Below are 27702 nucleotides of genomic sequence, written 5' to 3' on the forward strand. Positions count from 1 at the left end.
TAATGTTTGTGGGCAGCAGTCTTCTGCATTTTTGCATAAGTCTTCCTAAAGAAATGCTGTCCAGGGAACTCCTTCTGTAATACGTTTCTTAAAAGAGACAGTTACTTGACTCTGCCACCTCTGAAACAGAAGTGCTGGACTGATCTATGGAAAACTGTTGGAAAAAAGTAGCAATGACATAAATACGACTGCTTTGTTATTGGGTTTCTTTCCTGTTTGTGACATTTCTTTAAGTCATTAATTAATACTATGCTCTGAAGATACTACCTGTTAGATTTTAGTTACACAAAAGGGTAATGAACACATAGATACTAATGGTACAAGTCTCCATAAAGCCAAATGGTCCTTGTGTTCCCAGCTTACTCCAGCACTTTCACCCATATATAGTGGAAGAGCAGCTGTACAGGAATAGGCTTTTTAATTTCTGGGTTTTTTTAGTTAATATATTTCAAATCATATGTATGTTTGTGGAAGATGTATTTATTTACAGAAGATTTGTAGCCTCCAGTTTTAACTGCTAGAAGATAATCATTTGCCTATGTCATGAAAATCTGTGGCTAAGAATAGGAGAAAGAGCCTATTCTAGACACCATCAGTGGGAAGAACACAGGGCAGACAGCAGAAAAACCCCATGGGTCTCAACTTGTAGACAAGCCCTCTGGAATTAAGGCTTCTGCCACCCACATTTGTTTTACATGTCACACTCACTGACTGAACTGCCAAGTGGCCATGGAGCATTAGTGCCACTGAAGGGCAAAGCATCATCTTCATGGCTTATATTACCGACCAACAAGGAAAGGGAAAGGTCTGCAAAACATATGCACTCTTAATTGCTTCCACTGAAACAAAAGAAATCAATTCTGTGATTCTGTGATTCTGTAATTCCGTGTCTCTTTCTTTACCAAGAGAATTCTCTTAGAAGAAAGAGATCTAGTATCCAAATTTAGCAAAATATAGTAAAAATTTTCTAGAATCAAAATTTAATATTCAAGACAATTAGCAGCTACAGATCATTGTGTTCTTGGAATGAGTGAATCTGTCAAATATTTTTCTGTTAAACAATATTTCAGGTATCCAGAAAGCATGTAAATAAGCCTCACTGCTTTTTAGGTTTATCAGGTACTTGTGAAACTAACAAACTTCCCTAACATTTTTTCAATGTTTTACAAAACAGGAGTATAGGAAGCTGGACAAAGATGACAAAACACCGATTCATACTAGGTTTCATCTTGGAAAATGCACACCCTTAAGGGAGAATATCATTACAGCAACACAGGAGATATTTATGAAGCTAACAACATGTCATTATAAAACTGTAGAAGCTGACACACACAGCTGACTGACTTAATGCCAATAGTAGGTATGTGCAAAGGCCTAGTTTGCTCACACCTCCAGTCAGGCAAAGACAAATCTGCTGGAATTTGTAACACCTAAATAAAGATAAACAAGTATTTGAAAGACAGAAAAACCCCTGGAAGTAATTTTTGAAGTCATCAATTTGCTATCAGAGAAGAATAAAATGGAGATGGAAAACAGCAAGGACATTTCTCTTGATCTACAGTAAGTAAAAGACCAGCATTGGAGTTAGGCCAGTGCTGGGTGCTGCTGCTTCCAGCAAGGGCACACTGCACCTCTCCTTCAGAGAAACCTTACATGAATAAAAGCATTTGGCTGAATTCCTGCAGTGCTCAAGACTGACTGGGCACTTCTGACCATCCCGGGATATAGCACAACCACTGCTACTGAATTTAAAGTATCTAAAATGATAACCAAGACTTAGATAAAAGTATTCATTGCACTGTAACATGAAAACATCGACAGCTTACTCGGGTTGAGAACTGTTAATCTGCTCCATACAAGCCAATTGTGAAATATTACAATAACATCCGATATTAGCTGGAAAATTTCCTGCTTCCTGTTAAACAGATCCCTATTTCATATGGGCACCGTTCCACACATTGCATATGGGGTGCATTACAAGGTTTCCACATTTTTTTAAACTAAACCTTCTTATAAAAGAGAACTACTATGGTGTTGCAAGAGCTGGTGTCTCTGTCTCTTGTACTCCTTTTTGTCAACTCTTGTAAGTCTTTAGAACTAACATTTTTCAACTCAGTGGGTTTCCTTGGCAGCTTGCACTCACAAGCAGTTTTACTGTGACACCAGGGCACAGCTGCCTTTCTCCAATCTGATCTTCCTCGTTATCAAATTCACTTGCACTACAAAAAGAGCTGTCTCCACAGTCCAAACTGGTGAGTGATCTAATAGGTTTTTTATAAATACAGCATCTCCACTGTTCCCTGCTGGGTGCTGATAATGAAAGGCTTTTGACTTGCTATCATTGCACTGCAGATGTTGTGCTCCTGCTCTCTGCTGGACACTGCACGTTCTCAGACACAGCAGGTGTTTGGGACACTACTTGGATCTGGTACTCTAGGTTCAAGCATTGCAAATCTGTGGCTGCGGTGTTACTTGGCTGTTAGCGATCCACTTCCCCACCTCCATGTCTCATCCTATTTCCACAGCAGGTTGCTCTGAAGTTTTTCTGATAACAAGAACAAGTCATTTATATGTAACTAAGAAACAGACTTGGCCCCTGCAGCTTACTGTATTAGTCAATATTACTCTTGATTTAAATTCAAGTCCTCTATCAGACAGCTCCCTTGAGCATTGTTTCTCTCTGGTTTGTGAAACAGTGAAGGTATACTCATTTCAAGCTCATGATTAACAGGAATCTTTAGCATCTACAGACAAGGTAAGCAAGGGATTTATATGTATTCATCATAAATTGGTTGTTTTATTTAAAATTTATCCTCCAATATGGATTTAAATTTTGTTGATGCTTTCTTGAGATTTCTACTTCTGGAATAATCTGGAAATCCAAATAGAGGAGTGTGTTTCTATATAGGTAGCTCTGGCATAGGACTCCCAGGAATACACTGTGGTTCTAAATGGCAGATAAGTTTATTCAGGTCATACTGCATCCTTCATTTACTCTCTTCAGAGTTATGCTCCTGCTAAAATTCTATTAAATAGGGATTTTTCCATTAGCATAGCCTACAATCATTTATTTAAATGACAGCTGAAGGAGGCACATAAAGGTATTATAAAATCCTTTCAAATGCTTAAAAAATTAATTTTGAAACATAAAAGCCCCTGCAAGAATAGCTCTACAGACTGTTACTATAGAGTAACTGTTGTGCTGCTTGTTCTGCTATGGACTAGGATTCTCCTCAGAGAGAGAACTTGGAATATGGAACAGGTTGCTATTGATTGTGGAAAAAATATTTCTGTTTGGACAGAGCCTTATTTTTTTCATTAACAGCCTTCTAACAGAAATGCTCAGCTACATGATTGTAAGGGTAAAATTAAATAGATCATCATTTTTTAATATTAAATGTTTTCACTGTCCTTTTGTAGAAAAAACTGAAAGCCCTCTTAGATCTTATCCTACAAAGTAATACTGTGAATTTATGAGGCAGTCTTGCTCTTTTCTCGGTATTTCATCGTTTAACTCTTAGAAGAAACTGTACATCTACCAGATACTACTTGTTCAATTCCATTCAAGCCACTGTATGAAAGCAGAAGGTTCTTTTGGCTTCTGCTATTTGTCCTTCAATATTTGCTCCAGGCTCTTCTTCCCATGTGCAGAAAATGCCCACACTATAGTAACAAGGAACAGAATAAGACAGGAACAGTTTCTCAGTGATTAATATCTGCAAGAGTTGAATACTAGAAAGAACTGTATTTCCAGTTCACTGCCCATGTAATACAGGTATTCCTCAAGTCAAAAACAATATGTTAAACCTTAAAGCTTTTGGTGTTTTTAGTCTCATTGTTCTTACCTTTCTTTTGACGTCAATGAATTGAGAAAACATTAAGGACCAGTAGAAGGACAATTCAACTATGTAGTAATAATGAAGGTCAGGCATCAGTGGCTGAAAGATGGAGATGAGAAAAGGTTAATAGAGTCTAACTGACATTACAGACAGCTGTGGTCTATAGGAGACATGTTTAATCACAGGGTATTATTGTATTATACATAAGCATCCTATGTAAAAAAAAAGGTGATGGTTGCCTCTTTCAAGCTTTGATGGCTCTGGAAAATAAAGCTCCCCAATGTACTCTTTTCTAATGTTTTAGTCCTGACAATATTGTAATGCCAAAAATTATGATGCTGTCCATTTGGAACCCAGAGCAAACTAAATTTGGAGTATTCCTAAGTCTGTTTTGAAAGTTTACTTGAAACATCTTGCTGTATAACAGTCATGTGGGTTTAAAGCATAGCAAAAAAACAATGCTAGATTAACTAGAAAAAAAGTAATGCTAGTATATAATCTCATCTACTCATGATGAAAATGTGGGCTTTGAGCAGGGCTCTTTATAATAGAAATGCCTACTTTTGAAGAATGTAACCATTTTCTGGGGACATAGCATTTGGAAAGAAGAAAATAAAATAAATTTATCCAAGCATCTTGTCTGATATACAAAATGGTTACAGAGTTGTTTCAAAGTAAAAGAAATAAAAATTATAATGCACAACCAAATTTGGGGTAATTTCAGAGAAGGTAACTGGTGGCACACATAAACTGTTTGACAGTCAGCCTAAGAGAGCCAGTCCTAGGAGCTGCTCTAATTTCCACGCAAATGTGCCTCCATGATAGTCATTTTTTCCATGGCAGCGATAGAGAGGGACACTGGCAAAGGAGAAGCTCCTGAGGGCATCTCTCAAGGGATTAGATAAACCATCTCTAGAGCAGCTTGCACTGGCACAACTATGCACCCAAGCAGGGTATGAGCTGTTTCCTTTGGCAAGAGGTATTTCGGTTGCACCTTTTATTCCCATTTCCTTTTGCAGACAAGTTCTTTGCAGCTGAGAGCCAGTCCTTGGATTCCCAGGAAATGCTCTGTGGGTGTTATTTTAATATAGACATATGCTTATGCTTTACAAAAAATGTGTACATTCAAAATCCATCCTTTTCTTGGGCCAATATAAGCCTTTTCTGAGTTAGAGAGACTGCCAATAGACTTTTAATCACGTGTAATGAAAAAAAAGGAAAGAAAGTAAGAGCTTACAATGAACTGCAACTATTATACTCATTATTGCAAGGGAACTCACTGGGGAAAATTTTTAGTAAAAGATGAAGACTGTTAGCTGCTTTATTAACAACAGCATTAATATTTCTAAAGCCATACACAGTGATAGTGTAGGGCAGTTCTGAAGATGTCACAGATTCCTTCTGGTATCAATAGTGTGCTTAACTTAGTTCAAATGTTAGGTTTCAGTTCTCCATAGACTTAACCTCAATAGGTTAACCTGTGCTTATGGCTGTGTTGTCACCCAAATGATCCATTTGACTGTATCTACAATAAAGTCCAGCTGGATTTCTGCAGTGCATTGTTGAGTAATTTATAAAGGAGTTGTAGCAAAAAAAGATTAGAAATTTTATATAGTTATGGAAAAAAACCAACAAAACAAATTGAAAACTCAGTACTTAGCCCTGATTAGCACCCAGTAGACATTTTTATCTTCAAGACAATGATTTTCATAATGACTTTATTTGACAATTTGCTCTTTTTTGGACCCTCACCACTACTAGAATGGTATTAGATATAGCAATTTTAGCTCCCACACTCTAGAAGTTGTAACCAACTTTCTAAATGACCTTGGTCTTCTGGTAAGTCCAGTAAACTTATATTCTTCAATCAGTAAGATTCATGGTCTTTTGTTTTAAGTCAACCTCTTATTGCACGTAGTAACACAAAATAGTAGGAAACAGGGCTGAGAGGCACCAGTGACGGTAGCTATATCAACCTAAGAAACAATTGTATCTAAAGTTTCTGAGGGATTAAGTTTCAGCACTTCCCCCAATCTATTTCCGCTGCTGCTTCCCTCGTGTTGCTCAGTTCACCCTTCAGTCTCTGGGTGGAATTGAAGTCGTTATTTCTTCTGAGGCTACATGACCAAATTCCTTCAACATTTCTCAGATCAAGACTTCTGCTGAACTGTCGCCACTGAACTTTTTCCAACAGCTACATAACCTTCAAAACCAGTAGCATCCAAACACAGTTCTCCTGTTCCAAGGACTGTTCACTGTCACAGGGATTCATGTGTCTCTTGGACAATACTCTTCTTCACATTTTCCAGTCTGGCAGTTGCCTTTTTCCCCCTTCCCTGCTCTTCAGAGGAAAAAAAAAATAAAAAAGAAAATACACCCTAGACAGGTTAAATTCCTTAAATTGCAAACTCTTCTCTGTAGCTTTTGGAATTCAATGCATGGAATTCAGGTGTGACAGCTATGTTCATTTTTCCCATCTTAAACTCAAGCAAGATGGGAAGTATCTCCTAGCAATGTTCTGAAATGCTGAGTAGCCCATTCACACAAACATATGGGCACAAAACTCCACCATAATAAAAACAGAGCTCTGCAGAAGTGTCATGACAGTGTTCAGACAGCACTGTAACTTTTACCTGATATGGATACCCGCTCCAGCACTGCCTGGTATTCCAGAGCCAGGGTGTCTGAAAGAAAGAAAAAACAAAACAAAGGTCTGTACACACCACTTTGTACAATGTTAAGTGTATATGTTTAATACAAATGAAGGACAAAAATACAAGAACAGCTTAAAATTTGCATTTTTTGATAGAGGCTATGAAAGCTGAATAGAACAAGGAGACTTCTCAGAGTTTCACAGCATTTTTGTTGGTACCCCATGACCTCACTTTTGCAGGAGTGCAGACTGAATGCAACCAGCTCATGCTTGGATGGTCAGATCTCACACTACATTCTCAATAGCACAGGAAATTTTGACCTCAGGCTGCTCAAATATTTTAAAGAAGGTTCCTTGCACGTGCCATTATATATAAGCATCCTTCCAGATAGGATCCATCCTTCATCCCTGCCACATTAGCTTGAAACAGCCAATCGTACCTTTTGCTTTCCTGGCTGAAGACATGACCAGCTAGAGATGATAGATTTTGCTATCACATGGAAAATATTCTCATATCTTAGGGCAACATGGAAGATGACAGAGACGAATTTACTGAAGCATGCATCCACAGACTCTTGCATTGCAAAAAGGTGGGCAAACTAAAAGACTTGAGAAGATTAAGCTCTGTTATTCTTCCTGTTTCTTTGCTGTTTTCATGAGATTTATGTGATTATTTCTCTTTCAATGCCACAAGAGAGCCTTTTAAATCTTTTACTGTAAGCAGGTTTGTAGGTTTCTGGGGGTTCTGGGGTCCAGGTCGGGACGGCCGGACGTAGACGGTGACAGATGGAGGCGAGAGATCTCTGTAGGCAGGTCTTGGGACACAGTCGGTTTATTGTAAAGGGCGTGGGTATTGGGGCACTGCTCAGAGCTGGTAGACTCAGCTCTGAGCAGGCCCAAGAGAGCAAGAGAGTAAAAGTAAGAGCAAGTAGGTAAACGAAGAGGAGGTAAGTAAGAGTGGAGAAGAGTGGAGTAAGAGTGAGAGAGTAATAAGAGTGTGTGAAGTCCTGGTTACAATACAATAAATCATCTTCTGTACTGAATATTCTAATTGTCACTAACCAATCTAATACAAGATACAAATCCTATAGCATTTACATACAGCCTATAAGAGTTCTTATATTACCATAGAGTGTTACATCTTAACTTCTAAAAACTACTCTTTGGACCCCTTCTGCTGAGCTAGTAGGGTCTGCTCTGACCCTTGGACCTGCTTGCAAGCAGAGGGTATTGTTCTATCAAGGGGGGATTACTTCAGTCGGCCATACCATTGTTTTCTAGTTGTTCAGTAACTAAGACCTGGTATTTCAAAAGTGGCTTTCATTTCGATGTTGCCTGTAGTTTTCATATTCCCAAAATCTTTTGTCAGGCAATCATATTTCCAAGGCTTTCCTGTTTCATCTTCCCCAACACAGGTTGTTTCTTTCAGAGTTCTTTAGTTTTTACCGCCTTTTCTGAGCAACTAAGTGGATTTGAGACAGAAAATACCATATGGGCAAGGTCTTCTATGCAACATAATCAACCATGAAGTATTTCCACATTGGGTAGTAAGAACATGACCAAATCCACAGATACCAAGCAGTAGCAATTCCCTTTCTGTGCATGAGCAGGAACTCCTTTCAGACATGCATCTCTTGCAAATCACAGCTGCATCTCAGGTTGTGGCAGCATCTGGACCTTGAGAAGCACTTGTCTATGCTACAAGTAACCACCCCAGGGCATCTCACTATAATCATGAAAGAAAACTGTGGATTCAAGATCTTTGTGCAACTTGTTAACATAACCTTATCTGTTTTACATTCGAGTATAAAGGGGACAGAACATCATTAGTAAGTCTTCTTAAGGCAGCACACAGCATACACTTACAGCATTAAATGCTTCCCCTAGGTCACAGTTTTTCAAATAAAACCTCATTGCACGAGAGAAGGCATGTTCTTGTTTTCACCATCAGGTGGAGCAGCTCAGCTCAGGCAAACCATAATAACAAACTCATCCAAAATACAATGGGTGAGTGTCAAAGCAAGAAAATGGACACTAGGCAGAATGTTAAAGCCCCAGGCTGACAATGAGGCTAGGTAGGAAGGATTTTTGAATGTGCACTTTAATAAAAAAGAAGATAAACTAAAATTTGCACACCCATACCCCCAGTGCTCCTGAAATGGTGAAGAATAATTCCCTACAGTAACCTGAAAGGTATACCAACATAAGAAGTAACAGACCTCGTAAAGTTTCTGGTATGCCTCTCTCAAGGATGCTGTAAGAATGATTAAAGTCCATCCAAACTTATCCTTCCCTCTATTAGAAATAACCTCATGGAACCAATTAATTGGTTCAAACATCTCCACAGTGTTTACTGTGCTATACAAGTTCCCCTCATTTCATACAATAAAAGAAGTCTTTGGAAACAGCCACAGTCCCTCTGCAAGACAATACACAGAATCTCAAATATTTCTGTCTGACAGCTGCCTGAATTAGATCCATACAAATATTCTAGGATAATTCATAGTTTTAGCCAGGTTTGAAAAGCTGTAACTGTCTTTCATATCATATTCAACAAGAGACAAGAGATGCTTCCTACCCAATTATTTTGCTACTTAAATTACAGGGCCTAGCAAAAAATGCCTATTTTTCTCTTTCAAATATTATGACATCTTAAGGCTTCTTCATAGAGATGCCTGCTGCAGGAGCTACAAATACAGAGATTTATGTGCAATTAAAGTGCTGATTGCTAAATAAAATAGGCCTCACTTGATGAACCTATAACCACAAAGCCCTAAAGGGTATCACAGTCTGACAAGTAATGTATGCATTATGCCTCAAAGACCAATACAGCAGAGCATATGCCCCTTATGAGTCACGTAAGGCTCAGAAAGCCATGCTGCCATCTCAGACAAAATGCTTCTGAGTAGCTGTTTCGAAACCTAATGGATCCTCTGTGGAAAAGAGTGCTTGAAATAGCAGGGCTCTTACATCACCTTCTTACCCCTCTTTCCTCCTTAGTCTCCCCTCCCCTTGACTTGCCTTGGTGTCTCTGAGTTGGCTCTTAACAGCTTTGGCAGCAGAACACTTGAGTTATGCTTGTCCTGGAGGGTTTTAGGGACAAGGCAGAGGAAGAGCTTGATTTAAGCACAGCCTTCCTCTCTGACCTCCACAATGAGCCCCCTGCCCTAGACTGCACCCAACACCTACATGTAAACCACGGTTCTAGTTGGACCAAGAAGCATCTTGTTTAGTCCTCTGTGAACCCCACAACTGTGGAATACTCTGTAGAGGCTTCAGTAGGAAGGAGAGAATCTTAAAAAAGCTCATACAGTCTGCAGTGTGAGACCTAGACCCACTGGTGAAAGGTGGATTAATCACAAAGGACCCAAGGGCTCAAGTGAGTCCTGTGTGTGCTCACAGGACATGTCTGCAAACTTCCTTGCAACAGGCAAGTTCACCATGAAGCAGAGCACAGCTCTCCCTGAAAGTCCCATGAGGGATGAGAAGAAAAGGTCAGTGACTTGGCTCCACAACAGACCCTTTTTGATGAACATAAAAGCATGCTTCTGTTTTTACTGCCTGCTGAATACCCAGTTTTTCATTTTATTTCTTATTCTTGGTATATCATCTCTGAGGAAGGGAGGGACACAAGGGGCCTGGAGAAGAGAGGAAATGCAAAGATCCTGATAACAAAAATGCCCCCCTTAAGCTGGAAACAGAATACTAAAAACTTCAGTAACAATTACGCCAGGCACAAAGCACCAGCCCTACAATGCTGACACCCTGCCTTACCGAACATAAAGGAGCTCAGATGGAAACTGAAGTTTTACTACACTTTGGTGCAGTGCCAAATAAATGCAGTATCAACGACAGAGGAGGTTAACAGCTGTTCAATGTGTTGAGATTTACAGTAGTAAGGAACAAATGACTCTAATTCCCTTACAGGAATATCTGCTAAAAAACTCCATCAAACCTCTCTCCAACTCTGTGATTAAATAGACTAATTTTAAAGAATTCCTTCAGAAATAAAACTTCTCTTGAGACAAGGGAATGACTGAGGATTTTGGAAAAAAAACACAAAATCCCCTCCCAAATTATCTGTGATGTTTGCATGCTTAGCCAGAAGCCTTGGGTTGTTTTGTATCCATTGCCTCATTCACTTATCTCTAGAGAAAGCCTCTAATTGGCCCCTGGCTTTCAGAAAGCACTCAGAAGTGAAAATTTCCAGGTCTCGCTCAAAATGCTGGTAGTATCTAGTATGTGAAAGGTCAGTTTTGATAGTAAATGGAGGGGGGAAGAAAAGCAGTACAATAAAGAACTTCCCATTTACGAAGATCACAAAGAGCTGTTATGCACCTGATTTACTCATGACAGTACAGTCAGGTACGTAAGAAAAATCTTCTGACTTTTCCATCAAATAAAGAAATATAATCTGCCTGCTGTTTTTATCAGAATCCAGCATGTAAAAATCCAGGAACATGATGACAGAATCCCCCCACTTCACTAGAGCCAATTTATGTTCAAAACACATTTCAAATCAAAATAAGACATCTTAGTCCACAAAGAAAAGATTTTAAGTTGCTTTTGAAATTAGAGAACTTTTGAACCTGTACAACAAAACCAGCACAATACAGAACATTCACTGTGTACATGTGCACTACTCTGCAAATTCAAAAGGCCAAGATTTTTATCTGGCTTGCTTAATGTGTTGGAATACAATTTTGTATTATTTGTCTCTGACAGTTGCAAACAATATTAAGTGGAACAGAAATTAGCACTATTAATTACAGCCGAGATAATATGTACCCTTAGCAAAGCTCTACCACTCTCATTTTTTGGGGGCTGATACAGGCAAAGATGTCAAGGATGTCTCACGGCATTCATACCTACATTCATCAAGTTAGAGCAGGTCCTTGCTCTTCACAGAAACAAGTGGTACGAAGTAAGGCCAGAAGATTTCCTCTTCACTAGCGTTCACCTAGCCCCAAAAATGCTGTATGCAATTTGCTCTTACCCCTGGAGCAAACATTCAGTGTCTGATTCACATACACAATTCATGACACAGCCATACTCGTTTCCTCAACAGCAGCTGCCTTCTCCCAGTGCAGGCAGAACAGCGGCTCCTGCTCACATGGGCAGACCCCCTGCTGTATCCTAAGCTTACACCTCATCTACCCAAGAGTGCAACTGCAACAGCAGAGGAGGAGACTACGAGCTTTCTGTTCACTGCAAAATACAGTAACATTTAACACTTTTCACACATTTTTTATTATCCAGGAACTGAAACTGATAAGACTTTTAGTCAACAGCAGCTTTCATAACATTAGCAGAAGGACAATTATTCATAATTAACAGTTGTTTTGGGGTGTTGGGTTGTAGTTTTTTAGTTTTTTTGGTTAGGGTTCTTTTTTGTTTCATTGGTTCGTTGGTTGGTTGGTTGGTTTTGTTTTTGCACATTTCTACTTGCTTAAATTGAATAGTTATCTCAATGCTCATTTTTCCCCAATTATGGCTAGGGATTACAACAATTTTTTTCATTTTCAATATATTAGTAAACATTCCTCTTGCACATCACTTGTTTGAATAAGCACTTGCTTAGAAGTGAATTAAATTGCTTGATTTCTTTTTTTTTCTGCAACACCTGCATCCTCTTGGCATCGTATGCTAGATGGCTGCTGACCTTAGAAAGAAAATCAGATTACCAAGCGGCACAAAAAGTGCCCTTCCTTAGTTTCCCCTGCCAGGGGCTCGATGTTCTACTATTAAAATTACTCCACCCATGTATGGTAAACCCAAGAGATTCTTCAATAAATTAGTGTCTTAGATACAAATTCCACAATGATCCTAGGCTTCCTTCTCCTTCTTCTTACTTGCCTCAATGAGGATCAGCATAACTGTAGACTACTTCATCTTTCACTCTTAAGGGAGCATTTATATCCATGAAAACATTTGCTTCTGCATATAATGTACAAACAAATACACTCTTTTTCTTCTTAACTACAGAAAAACTCCTTGGTATTAATTGTTATAAAACAAGCCACCATTTTACAAGTTACAGAAAGTGACCTCTTTTTTTTCAACAAGTATCAATATTTTGCAGCTTATTTCTCTCCAGCAGAAAGAAAATTAAACTCTTCCTCATTTTTCTTTCTGATTTTCAAAAGTTTCTATCATCTTCCACTAAGTCTGCCTGGCCTCTAAGGACTTCAGACTTATGATGTCTTGGAAACTCTCTGATTTCCTAAAGATGTGTGCTTTTTCTTACTATCCTCTGAAAAACTGCCCTTGATATAGCAACATCCCTCACTACTGTTGTATTTGTTTTGCTACTACTTAAGAATTTCTCATACTAAAGTTTCACTGATTTAAAAAATACTTTTTTTTTTTTTAAAAAGTTTCCAGTCTCTACTGGCCACACATGGCAGGCTCTGAGGGCACAACCTTAGCAGCCAGCAATGCCAAGAGCACGGGCTGAACTGCGAGATAAACTGACACTCTGCAAGCACCAGTGTAAGTCACCTACACATCAAAATTATGTATACCTCCCTGTAGCCACAAAATCACCGAGTTCTGACAGAACACCATGCTGGGAACAAAGAGAACTCAGCAAAACAACAAAATCCATGGCTACTATTTGGCATCAATTTGTGCATGTTCCTCCTTCCAGTGACTGTTAATTTGGTTTAGGATGCAGTTGCTTCTCACACCAGGAATAGCATTTTCATAAATCCTTCACAGATCCAAGCAGTCATTCGTATTTCTTGGCAGAGCTAACTACAGCAGTGAAGACAATACAACACATTGTTGATGAACCTCCCGAGGTTCTCTTTTCATATACTGTGACTAAGCAAGCTGTTTTAAGTTTCTGCAGAATTGCCTTTTTTTTTTTTTCTCTAGAGTTTAGTGCTTTGTGTCTGTAGAAAAAAGGTTTTAGGGGGGAAAAATGCTTCTGCAATGAAAAGTGCTCAGTCTTTCCTCTCAGCAATCTGCACTGCTGATTTCCAAACATAATTAAAAATTATACTTCTACTAATGGGAAACCATGAAATATGGAAGAACTTATAAAGGCCAAGATTAATAACAATCATTGGAAGATGCACTTGACATTCAAAGGCAAATATATGTGTGCCCAAAAAAAAGCTTTTAGAAAAAATATGAATTCAAGTTTTGATGTATTTACATAAAATGATATCTGGAAAGTCAGAGTAAGCTCCACGCAGACATCCACTTTTCCCTTTAAAAATATTATGTACAGAGATCTGGAGCTTATGTCTTGTGTTGATAAAAGTTTACTTACAACTTACATGGAAAATGAAGCTGGCAAAAGGAACTAGTAACTAGAATCTGGAAGGGTCCTAATATTGATTAAGGCAATGCACTGAACAGAACTGAAGAACACTCCAGCCAGGGAAACTGGTGACTGTAGCATCTCCTCCCTCTTCTCTCCCAAGCACCTACCAGTCCCCTTACCAAGCCCAGCCATCAAAATATTTGCTCTCTTTTGTGTACCTTCTTCCTCTGACACTTTCTCTGCTAGTTGCTTTGTAGCAAATAAAACTTCTAAAAACTTTTGCCTTCATGTGTAATGGCAACATTTTCAAGGACTGTTTGGTCATGAGCAGGCTGAGTGGCCAGGGGTTGCTACGACATTTTAGAGCAGCTGAAGGTCTATATAAATATTACAGGAGCTGGGCTAAGTTCCCAGCAACACCGTTCAATGTATTTTGTAGTTCCTCAATCTGCACTGTAAGAACAGTGCATAAAAAGTAACGGGCACATTCACCCAAGCATTCCAGATGCCTGATAACCCTTTGATGAAGCAAAGCAGCTGTACACTCGTTAGCTTTACAGCTGCCTTCTATTTTTGATCACAATGCCAGACCACATCAATTACCATAGTATTTGCATCTAAAAGGATATTTATGGATTTACTTTATTTAAAAAGACAACACATAACTGCATGCCTGGAATTAGTTTGTTAAGAGAGAGTACTGAAGTTCACACTTGGAAAACCATACGTTGGTAGGAGGGAGGCCTGCATAAAATTAAACTTTTAAGAGACCAGGAAAAATCCCAAGAGCAAATCATTAAAAAATAAAATAGGGCACTTCAACCCTTATTGACCATTGCAGAGTAGCGTGATTTCAGACTACTCCTAATTTTCCTACAGGATGCAGCTTCAACAAAGCTCCAGGGTTTTCAGTGCTCTGATACTATGGTTACTCAAAGCCATACAGGAAAGTGGTTAATAATTAAACTCATCATTACATAGCTAATTTCTGTAATTATAGTTCCTATCTGTGGCTGCTCTGCCGGAAGTGTGCACGTATCTGATTCTGCCCAGCCACTGCCTTCCAATACCATATGTTGATGGGTGGGAAGTGTTTACCAGACTCCTCATTGTACTGATGCTGAGTTTTGGAAATCCTCAGGCAGCTGCATTCCTTTGCAGGATGCACCGTGGCTTGCTTCACTGACAAATAACGTGTTCCACCACTCCATGCAGTCCATGAAGGGAGACGGAGCCAATTCTTAATAATAAGAGCAACTCCATACCAAGGTAAGCACCAAGATCAAATTTCATGCCTAAACACAGATGTTTAAGATTGTGGTATTTATGAACCTACACTGCCTACTGGAAAAACACCACATAGAGAGAAGCCAAACAAAAGCCCCAAGTGGTGTGTTTTGCTGTACTTTCATATAGGCACATTGTAGCAAGGTCTCAGAATCATCCCTGACAGTCCGAAAATTAGAAAGTCACTGCAACTGCAGAACTTTAAATAGGAAATACAGGTTTTTCTCTAGTTCACAGGCCAATATTTATCCCTAGAGAGGCAAGAACATACTTGAATCACATGATGCCATTTTGGGCAGATGGTGAAGAACGCCTTTCATTAGTGAACTCCCCGCTTTCAAGCACTGCCACTGAAACCCTGGCAGGAGCTGATGGCTTCTTAACACAGAGACACCACCAAGTCCCACCTGATGACTGAGAGAGCAGAACTCCTTCAGAGCAGACTCTTTCAGCCTGTTGCTGGAGCAGGCAGGCCAAAAGCCCCACACCAGTGTGTGGTCACTAGACAGGAGCCCATTTCTAAACACTTCAGTCACTGAGCACAGCTAAAATGAGGCACAACCCGAAGCAACAATGAGTAAGGACACACTGAAGTAGCTTCGTCCCCTTCCACTCCTGTAATCACTGCATTTTTTTGAGGTGCATATCTACTGTATCAGGGCAATTCACCCGTGGGGCTGCAGGTGTCTTTATGACTGGAATACTTAGAATCAGAGAATCACAGAATATGCTGAGTTGGAAGGAACTCATCAGGATCACCAGGTCCAACTCCTGGCCCTGCAGAGAACATCCCAAGAATCACATTTCTTGGTGTATTTAACAATGCCACAAGGACTAAGTACTGAATGAAAAAATCCCAGTGAGAGAATCTCTCTCATATTGTATTTTCCTGTAACAGAAAGACAGAAGGGGGAAATGTTAATTAAATATAAAAACACAGTTTGCAAGGAATTTTTTCCTTCTCAGTTCTGAGTCAATGACCATGACAACATTTACTTCTCTAAAGCAAAGGAAGACAGCCAAAATAATTTCCCAAAATGTCTAAACCAACATAAAATGTTACATTCATTTTCCCTCTGTTTTTAACCTTCCCCTCCTGCTGAGCAAGGGCAAAAACACAAGCCTTTTGTTGTTTCCATTTGTCATCTGCTGGTGGATCTATTCTGACGTAACTTGCAGTTTTCTGCAATTGATCTGTTAAAACAACCAGCAATAAGACTGGCTGGTAGGGATTAGAACAGGGGAACTATCATAAACTGCATATGATTTTGTTTCATAAATTGCAAATTTGTTTTAAGTTTTAGTATAAAACCATAAACACTAAATTTGTGCCACAGCAAAAAACCTAAAGTAACTGGGCAAGACGAAATTATTTTTTTTCCCTCATCTTCTTGAGCCTACAAATCCTGGGGACAGGACGAAAGTACCTGGTGAAACTCCTTAAGTCACCTGTGAGATAACAGCAGTTAAAAAATAGAAGCAAAACTGAATTAGATTCAAATTTACAGCAGTACTTCCCCATGCTAGCCTGGCATTGTTCAATAGCCATCAGTAGGCAGAAGAAATGAGAAAGCCCTGAGAGGTGCGACAGGGTAACATTGGAAGGGAATATAATAGGAAAAAACCCAAGAGAACACCAATAATATATTTAATTATTGCCAAGGTTTTTTTTCCCCTACTACTTTAAAGATACAATGAAGCAGCTTAATGACTTGAAGAGCTTATAGTATAAAAATACATATGGTTCTACAGATTTTACTAGTTTAATTGAGAATACAGCTATCCTGCTCTGAGTCATTCCCTCAGTAGTGAGTTCAACTCAACAAGGGCAACTCAAAGCACCAGTTACATTACTAATAATCTGTTCTTATATCCAAACATGTATTCTTTGCTCAGGTTTAATTAGCTGTGGAAAACAGGACTGCTTCATTAATTTGAATAGCAAAACACGAAAAGCAATAGAGTGCTGAGCTAATACTTTGCTACAGGTGTGAATGAACCACCTTAGTGTATAGATGAATTAAAACTATTTTTATCATAAAATTGCCCAAATATAACATTTTGAGAAGTATTTCCTCTAGATCTGACATTTTTATGATATGACCCTGAAAAAATTTCAATCTTTCAGAAAGCTGGGCTGTCAAAAAGGAAAGAATACTGTGCTGAAGTCAAAATTAGTCAAAATAACCAGTCCACAGGGGGACATGAGGTGTGGCAGCCCCTCCACTGCCCTGAACAACAGCATAATGCACTAACAGTAGAGATGCTGTAGATGGCTCAATACCAGCTTAACTTGCCAAATTGATGGTTACATAGCATTTACTCAGTACTCTGACGTTATTAAATACCCCCAGCTGGATTCAAAACAGATAAAGTGAAGTTCAATTCTAGATGTATTTTTTAAATTAGTGTGTTGCGTTTCCTTCCCATGAATATGTAAAATTAGTCCCAATTGTCTACATTTCAAAACCCTAAAGTTGCCATCAGTGTCCTATTACTGAATTAGGGTATCACTGATATTCTCCTTTTGCTTTTTCTTTCAAAAACCTTCAGTTTCATTTCAGCCACAAATAAATTCTGCCAGCTTGCTTAGCTTTGTCCTCTTTTGCCTGATCCAGTTATTATCTTAACTTCCAACAGCTTACATAGTAAATTACTTCCTATGCTGACTCGCCTTCTCTTACAAAGCCTCATTGTCCAAAATGCATTCATTTTCCTTGTTGATGTAAACTGAGGTGCTGCAGTCATTTAAAACTACGTTTCTCCAGTAACTTTGATCTTTCTCACAGCATGACTCATGATTTATACCTCAAGCATCCAAAACACTGTATGAATTTCTCCTAAATGCCCTCAACAATTTTTATGCCCTTTTGAAGATATATCTGAAACAAATTCCTTTTCCATGAGATGGCATCTAACGATGGTCTTCCTGGAAACCTTTTCCATTCGTGATGCTTATTTAAAAATGTAATATGGTATTTCCCCTTTCTCACAATAGCATTCTTCAAAAGACTCTGGAGCACAGGTATTCTTTCCTGCTCACTTAGTGAATGAGAAATTGTTTTATTTATCACCTAATGCTCAGCCCTGCTTTCATAGAAAGGAATAAGATTATAATTCAATTTTAACATCCAAAATGATTTTAGCTTAAAAATTTTCATCAGTTACAGAAACTCAACAATTGGTTTTACAAGTAAAAAAAAAAAAAAGGTAATAAAACCCTCCAGAGAATCCAAATCAATTTTAAAGCAAGAACAATCTGCCAAAGGCAGGCTTCATTTCCTTCCTCAGTGGCCTACGTATCGCATTATCCCTCTGTTAATAGCACAGTAAAATATCAAGTATCAGCATTGTGTTAAAAGAGCTCCACAGTGGCCTCTGACATTCTTCATTTAAATGAGAATATTTATCCAGCATCAGGCAAATAAGCTCACTGAACAAAAGGAATTACAAGGCTTCAGTAATAGATAATATAACAACCTTTCGAGCAGAACATGGGAAGGAAACATCACAACAGATGCAGACTAGAAAAAGTGCCCAACAGAATGCCTGCTTCAATTGATTCAAGAATGAAGGAGACATCAAGGGCTTGGGAGGTAAACCCCCTGCTTCCAAGCTTTTGCCATGGTGTTGTTTTCTAGAGTCAGTTGTGATTTAAACCAAGGTGGTAGATATTTCCCACACTCATGCTTTGGTATTTCAGCATTAAAACCAGAAAAAATCAGCCTGCTTTAAGGAGTCTTATTCTATGAATCAGATGATCAGACACAATCCAAATAGTGGTGTGAATTTTTCCAAGATGTTGCATTTCTTGTATTGTTCTGTTCTGCAAAATATCCAGCAGCATTATTTTCATGAAAAAGTAGAAGCACCAGGCATGGCAAGACAAAATGGAAACAATAAATGAAGTACTGAATATTCTGATGCAGGTCATTTTTTTCTGCTCCAAATGATGTAATATGCAATGTGTGCTGCAAATAGCTTTCCAATAGCTGAGGAACTTTTATGTCAAAATCAAGTCTGTCCTACTGCTACAAAGACTGAAAACTGTCTAGAGCATTGGACATTTTGAATACAGCAACTTATTTTTCAGTTTGACAGCTGCTGGTTTTTTGCAGTACCTTTTTTTCAGTTTAGTTCAGATCTACCAAAATTGATTCCTACCCATATTGAATCTTTATGGCATTAAATCAGAAAGTTTAAAAAGCCACAGCTATCAATTGCTGCCTTGGGGAACCCAGGTATTACAGGTGATTCCAGTGGGAAGAGATGTTGTCAGTACTGTAAGCATGAATGATGTCCTCTTGATTCCCATATAATATTGAGGAAAAAGAAATTTATTCTGTATTTCTAATGACAGTAGTGGCTGAGAGCCCCCATGAAGGATGTTTTCAGTGCATTGCAGAGAACTTGTATGAAGAATTTGAAACTATTAATTTCTGCATTCAAACTCTTCTGTTATTTTTCCCCAGAATAGTATCATTAATACACTAACTATAACCCCACTTAAACTGTAGCATGACCTTTGATTTGAAAACTGTCCCAATCTTATTTCCCACATGATACAAACTTACCATCTTCATTACAGAAATGCTTGTTTCCACAAATATGACAATTTTATTAAGTGGTTGTGCATAATAAACACTACTTACTTAGTCTAAGGTTAACAATCTCAATAATAGGTGAACTGTAATACAGAAACAATGTCAATAATCAGCCACCAATTTATTGACAAATTCTTTTTTTGTATTTCAAATGAAGGTGTCTGACTTTAGGCTCTAAAATTCTGGAGTACAAGCAATCCGAAATGGCATTTACAAATTCTACACTACTCTCTCAGGGCTGTAACATGTGCATGTATTGCTGCTGCTATTTTATTCCAAAAAGAAGCAAAGAATAAGCCAACTCAGCTGAGCAGCAGAATGCAACACTCTCACAAAAAAGCATGAAGTCAGTTTCTTTCTATGTGCACACAGAAACTGCAGGCCACTAACAGAACATCTCCAGCTGTCACACACAAACTTGCTGGCTCAGTGGTTAGTGCACACAGGAGGATAAGCACTTCATTTTCCTCGTTTGAAACATACTATAGTTTCAAGAAAGAGGAACTTCGGCAACAGCAGAAGCGGAGCTCTACCTGTCAGGTTTTTTTTTTTTCTTCATACTGCCCTGCTATTTGCTATTTGCCTCCCGTACATTTATGTCACTTGAGTAGGCTTTTGGAGTCAAATTTACACTTCAACATGGCTTTCCCTGTTCTTTTGCAAGCTACATGTACCGCTAGAAATTGTAACTACCCACCAGACAGTTCTTAGCAGACAGTTCCCAGTTCTTCAGTAGGGGATGACTCATTAGGAAGGACACTCAATGAGCTGCATACATACAGAAGCTTGTTGCACACAGCATTTTTTAAATATAGCCACAGCATACTCGTATCATCTGCCTTACTTCAACACTAAATTTGAAAAATAGCAAAATTTGTTTATCCAGGCAGATAATCCCTTTCACCAGTAGAATATGTACATGCAACTTCAGGTTTACAAGTCTCCATATAGACTTCAAAAGACTCGCAGAAAATTCATCCTTTTTTGTGAATTCATAATTCTCATGGGCAATTAAAGGAAGGAAATTAAATGTGAAAAGTCTGTAAGCCACCTGGAAGCTCTGCTTCTGTATGTTTGTAAAGATTTCATTTTACAGCTTTATACAGGCGCTGCTTAGCACCAAGGATGAGCAAGCAAGAAACAAGCCAATCCTGAACTCTTCACTCTGTTCCTTTATCACCAAAGATAATGATATTTTTTCCATTTAATTGGAGCACAGTCAGACCATTAACTCTTAACGATCAAAGCCACCATTTATTTAACTACAAATATTACTGACGAAAACAAAAACATTATTTCATTCATATGTTAATGATAAGCAAAGCAGTCAGTTCAATGCCACTGGAACTTAATGTCTTGTTGGTGTCACTACAGGTGTGGTGCTCTGCAAGGAAGTGTTTTGTAGACATGCAAAGAAAACAAATGGTAGAGCTGAAAACCTCAGTTTCATTCAGAAAGGGAAGAATTTGCATACACATGATCAGAGTGGAAATATAATTGGTTACTTATCTTTTATGCTTAGTGATTTATAAAGATACAAAGAATGCTGTAGTGAATGCTGGGTTCAGTCCTTCAGTGCCAAAACATCTCATTCAGAAGCCTGAAAATTAAGATGGGATGGTCACATCTAGCATTTGCCATTTTACCAAGAATGGGGGCAACGAGGATTAGATGGAAAGGTGAATGTTTCACATTAAATTATTTTGTGGGACACCCACTCTTTAGTCGCAAATAATTTAAATCTGCTCTAGAAAATAGTGAAGACTGGAGCTGGCAGCTAATAACAAAGAAAGCTTCACCTTCTCTTTCAAAGTTGGTACCTTGGTCCATTTTCCTCACACAGAAGAATACTCATTACCAAATCTGCTCTTGAAAACAGTATATTGAAATAGTATCTTGAATAGTATATATTACTTGAAAATAGGATATTGAAAATAGTATTTGAGGTAGAAGGTGGACAACTTGAACTCTTAATCTACATTTACATTGATTTCCTCTTCCCTTAAAGTATCAGAAATGACAGTGGTCACTTCAAATCCTAATTATGATGACCTATTTCATCCCCTCAGTGCACTATACATCACACTCCAGGGCATGTCCTGAAACACACAGTGCTAAAGGATCAAGTGACAAACCCATCAAACTCCCAACACCTACTTTATGTTCATTACCTAACAAGTTTACAGTTCATTTTCATCAAATTGAAAGTTCTGGTTTGAAAGAACAGAGACAAACACATGTTTCACTTCAGCAACAAGAGACCCTTTGGGAAGCATTATTACACCACCTGGTAATAATAAATAAGCTACAACTGATAGCATTAAGGTAGAAAGGACTTGGAAGAAGCAGCAAAACTTTATGAGGAGCATTTGAAAAAGAAGCCAAGACCAAGAAAACAATTTCATCTTTGAGATGCTTTAACACTGAAATGTCATTAACAACTTCACTAGTTACAGACAATGACAGCAAACCCCACAATAAAATTAAGCCTTGCAGCCTGAAAAGGCTGAAGGCACGCACGAGGTGGGGAAGGGAGGAATGTCTAATATGATAATTAAATACTAGTAACTCCGTAATAAATTTTTTTCTCCTCTGTCTACATAAGTCACAATTTATAGGTAATGGAGCGGTTTGGCTGAGTATGTGTAAGGCTGCAAGTCACTCCTCTTCACGTGCTTCATTTGTGAGCAATCAAGCAACTGCCTTGGCTTCTCTACTCTCTGATCCAAGACTTATGCTTCTCACTTCACAGTAACTCTTGAACGGGGCACGCGTTCACATGGTATCACAAACATTTGTAAGATTTACCAATCATACAGCTGCACCCTAGAGTTAAAGTCAACTCTTAACTGAAAAAGGCAGACACCAATGGTAGAAGCTGCCCTTATTCACTTCATGTTGCTTCATGAGCAATGTATTATTGCAACAAAGAAAAGTCGGCACCATGTGCCCATTTGAGGTCAGAGGCACTGAGGACAAGACCAGTGCAAAATCCGTACGGTCTCCTGCCTTCGGAGTTCAGTGGTGGGGTTGGCAGGGGGTTGGAGAGAGTTCCATGAATAAGCTATTGTATGACACAGAGGCTGTGGAAAGCAGATGTCCATATGGATAGAGCGAGGGAGACTGGGTGGTAGCATGAGTTTTTGTGCATTTCACATTGCTAAACCCATCATACAAAGTATCAGCACCTGATCATGGCCTACAGAAAAGAGGTACACACAGGACACTTTACTGTCAATCCTCAGCCTTCCCAAACTGGAGGATATTCCTGAATTCACGGCAAATTTTATTCAGCAAAATGACCCAGTCTAAGTGTCCTGCAGACACTACTAAGAAAAAAATTTGTTTAAAATGTATCGGTTGATAGGTTTTGTTGCAACAGACCAAACTTTGGTGACAAAGCTTTATATCAGAAATTTCTTCCCTGTGTATTGAGATTTTTTTAAATTTCAGCAGAAGTAACATTATTTATTCAATTAATAACTTAAAAACATATACTTTCCCCTGGAAAAAGAGAAAACCCAAGAGAAAAACCCAATCAGCAAATACAGCATGTCAAAGAAATTGATATTTCATGTGCAGCTGTTACCAAAAATAATGCACAGGTTGCTTTATTTGGTGCACAAATTTTGTCTGTCTAGATCAGCCATTAACTGCAGTCATGGACATTAACAAAGACAAGCTTGCCATGGCATTTCAGAGGGTTTTACGAGTGCTCTGACTGACAGCTTTGTTGTTATTCCTTGCAAACACAGATCCTGCACTTAAAGAGACTCAGCAAAATCTTGGGTGTTTGATGAACAGCAAAAGCCTTTGTCTTTGAGTTACACAATGTTACTAGGAATATAGTGCAAATATAAATACAATCACAATCATAATTTTGTTAATTTACATGTATTTTCATGTGAAAAACCTGGGTATACAAAGCAGAACATTGGAATAATGACAATCGCCTAAAACATTACAAGACTCATCTTTAACACTGTGTACAAATTAGTAATTATAAATAGACACACAATTACATAGTGAATAATTTCTCTTTGTAAAAATGAAATATTTTGAAAGTTAAAATTACAGCAAAAGTATGCAACCAATCCTTGTTAAGCCAGCGGTTGTACACCTTGCTGTGTCAGCCAGCCCTCCTCAAACTGCAGTGATATGCTCAACTGGAAGACATCCTCCACTCTGCATGTCAACTCAGCCTTTAACAAGAGATCACAATGGCTTGGAATGAAGCACACGTTTACTGTATTCTTCTTAGTCTATAGAAATGCTGGTATTCAGAATTTTTCCTAGAACAGACACTTTATTTGTGCTGAGAGAGATTTGCTGTCTTAATCATAAATATGTTTTCTAGTAGTGATTTTGTGACACTTGCTAATGGTGATTTTTGTGGCATTTGCTGTAATGATGTAGAAAAATTCAGACGATGAAGCCTCTGTTCCCTTGTCTGTTACAGGATCCTATGAACCCACAGCCATGACCTCTCCACACTCACAGGCTAAGTAACCTTGTGGGTAAGTGACAACTGCTCATTAAAACTATTCTCGTATTTCATACCACAGACATTTGTGAAATCAAACACAGAAAACAGAGTATCAGATCATGACCATACAGCATGTTAATGGATGAGGTACACATAAAATAGAAGTGTTTTAGGAGGCACGGAGAGAATGCAATTGCATGCTGCTCTGGCCCACACTTCTCCCGGGGCTGACTACTGCTAAACAGCTGAGAACGGCTCTGATGTGCCCTCCCCACACAGGACACATCATTAGTCCTGCCCACACCAAGTTGCCTTGCACCTGGGACAGCCTCAAGAACTACAGACATAAAAAAGATTAGTACAACCTCTTTTACTTACAGGAACCAGAAACATTCAGGATACATTTTCTTGTGTCAAGTTTTTCACCAAAACAAAGATTACGTAAACACACTGAGTGCACACATTCCCCTAATTTCACCTCCTAGAATTACACAAATATGGACAGACTTGCACAGAAGCTCTGAGAACTAGTCACACTGTAAAAACAATTTGCACCATAAATCTGTATTACTCTCTATCGCAGGGTTAATAGACTTATGCCATAGTGTTTAGAAGCTATCAGTACCCTTCTCTTTTTAAATCACCTGAAACACAGCATTGATGGGAAACCACAGAAATTTCCTTCCACAGTACATCAGACAAAGAATAGGCAAAAAAAATATTTTTTTTCTAAAACACTAATGCATTTTGTTTGTTAGTAAAAAGTAACCTCTGTCAGAGGCATTTAAGCAAGGATGATGGAGAAATTAATACTTTGGTAAGCCTTACTGCCAGCTAAATGACTATAATGAAAAGTAATGAAGTGCACTAGGTATGTTGCTATGCCTTTTTTTCCTTTAAAACACCATTAAATATTGATAAGAACTTACATTCCTTACCAATGAGGGTAAGCATTTTATGAGTGCAAATTCAATTTTAGTTTTTACTCCTCACAAACATAGACTTTATTCCTGTGTTTTATATTACGCCTGCACAAGACTTCAAGTCTGTGATGTGTCGTAAAAGCATAATAATATAAGTGCCTACCTTTTTCAGGAACCGTACTCCATAGGTAAATATATAAAGGTAAAATGTAAATCTCCACCTGCAAAAGGTACAAGAGGTTAACTCTAAGATACCAGCTTTACATATTTTACAGTTCAACACATGATTTCTTATAGCACTGCCAAACCACCACACCCTGGTTACACTAACAGAAGTTGAAGCAAAATTTTAGTTTGGTTTTCTACAACTTTTGTTATCAAGCATTGTGCTCATTTGCCTGTTTTTCCTGGCCTCTCATTAGCTCTCTAATACCGGCTAATTTCATCTAAACAGGGCAAAAAAACCTCACACATTTTCAAGGATAATTATGTTTTTAAAAGTTTCATGAAAACTAGCAGGCCAGTGGAGGAGAGAGGACAATTTGCCCATCTGTTGCAGGAAAGTTCACTACTTATTAGACACCAGGAAAGAGATAATAAGAAATTTTGTTAAGACTTCAACAGGTGACTGGGGAGTACTGCATGTCAAATAGACTTTAGTAATGAAAAGCACCATTCACAATGAGCTGGAAATTCACTTGGCAGATTCCAGCACTTCACATTTGGTTTTCAGGAGTGCATTTGCATCAGACAGATATGCTGGATACAGATACACATCCATAATTTACATCCACTTTCCATGCATCCCTTGATAAAAATGATCTACATTTTCCCAAATGCACATGGAATAATTGCTGGGCTTCTGGTTTTTCTTTTCAGACAGAGGCAAATTAGAAACTAAGAACAGGATGCCATGGAAAATAAGAGAAACCACTGAGATTTAATACAAAATCATCCTCTCCTCTATGTCTTTCTCCTGGCTTCAAGAAAAGAAGACAGAGTAACTTCCGATCTTTTGGATCCATTACTCACTTAAGAAAGAACTACTGGAAGTCTAAGGAAATAAAATCATAACCTTGTGCAGTATAAATTCTTAGAGGAATTCCTGTTGGGTTTTTTTTCCCCAAGGGTGGAACTGACTACACACACATGCTTAATATAAACACCAGCGAAGTAATATTCGTAACATGTACAGAAGGATGAGATTTAGCTGCCTTAGTGTGAAGCAATGCTGCAACGTGAATCATCTTCAATGACATATTTAACAGCACTTACAACTTTCTTTCCACTGGCAAAACTATTAGCTTCCAGTTAATTGCCACTGGAGCACTTTGAAACATTACTGGAATAGTTACAAAACTGAAAATGTTCCCATGTAAAACAAGGTTAATCCAAACCTTTCTCTTCAAGGCTACTTTTACAAGTATTTAGAAAGACAGTTGTGTCGTACATAAATAACCCTCTGACAATTTCAGGAGAGTATGAGAGTATAAGAACATCAATGAAATTTAAAGTATAAAACTTCAGTTGAATAGAAACTATCTTTTACACTGCAGTCTCCATAGCATGACAGAAATTAATTTATTAAACTCATATGGTAGAAATAGCAAACCCTTCAAGGGTTTGGTCACTGAACTAACGTTGCTCACCGTTTTCATACTGGCAATTTCAAGATACTGTAAAAATAGAGTACTTGGAGGCAAAATGTTAGTTGTGCTGGCAGAAACCTTCAGATCATGCACATGAAAGAAACAGCAAGGATAGTATTATGAAGGAAGGATTTATTTGGGTGGCAAATTTCTCGTTAGGCCAGTCCTACAGCCAAAAACCTTGCCATTTAATTTCAAGGTTACATATATCATCCAGTGGAAGTTTGAAGGCTGTCACTGAAAATAAAAATATTAGGAGGAAAAACCTGTCTAACCTATTCACTGATGAGCACTTACAATGCCCTTCTTTCACTCCTAAGTGTGAGCAGCTATGATAAATTCCTTGCAAAGAGTTTTATCACCTTTTACATTTCTCCAAGCAAAATTCGTAACATGCTCAAGGGCTTTTCTAGCTTGCTGTTGGGAGATGCAATATTGCACACAGGAGTTCAAAGGCAGTCCGACATATTTGAAATACATTAATAGCTGAGTTTTAGCTGGTGGGTGTCAAGAACTTTCCAGTCTGCATGGACATTGGGAAGACTCTGATTTCAGCATTTCCTGCAGCTATCACCCCTCAAAAAATAAAAAGACCCTTTCCCAAAACAAGCAAATTAAGAAACATTGATATCTCCATCTAACTTTCCACCTACCTCCCAAAGCACGGACACTGCTATAGATTTGCGCTAAAGCCTTGGATTGCCCTGGAAGGGACTTTCTGGAGCTTCAGAAAACTCTCAGAGCCAAGATCCACTGGGTATCACCTGAGTCTGCCAAAACCAGTTAACTTGCTTCAACCATTCCACTGCTACAAAGATGATAGATGCACACCAGGATATGATAGTATGTGTTCTTTTTCCCTAACTTGCTGAACAAGTGTACCTGGATTGAGCACCAGAAGATGAAGCAAGGCTAAGAATTGAGTGATATACCAAGCTGGTCAAAGTGCTAACTTCTTAAAGAAAAAAAAAAATATTGATAGAAAAAA

General features: G+C 38.4%; 1 protein-coding gene across 1 annotated transcript in view; it reads right to left on the reverse strand.

Moving 5' to 3' along the window:
- The window catches only part of CERS6 (ceramide synthase 6), a 76271-nt gene that overhangs the window by 28966 nt on the left and 19603 nt on the right, over window positions 1-27702 (reverse strand). Inside the window, exons 4-6 of the mRNA XM_017735574.1 lie at window positions 25229-25286; window positions 6473-6523; window positions 3846-3938 (exon numbers count right to left, since the gene is read on the reverse strand). Of these exons, the coding sequence (XP_017591063.1) occupies window positions 3846-3938; window positions 6473-6523; window positions 25229-25286 (202 nt within the window). The remainder of the gene's footprint in view (window positions 1-3845; window positions 3939-6472; window positions 6524-25228; window positions 25287-27702) is intronic.

Source organism: Corvus brachyrhynchos, unplaced genomic scaffold (genome assembly GCF_000691975.1).
Source record: "Corvus brachyrhynchos isolate BGI_N302 unplaced genomic scaffold, ASM69197v1 scaffold255, whole genome shotgun sequence".
NCBI lineage: Eukaryota > Metazoa > Chordata > Aves > Passeriformes > Corvidae > Corvus > Corvus brachyrhynchos.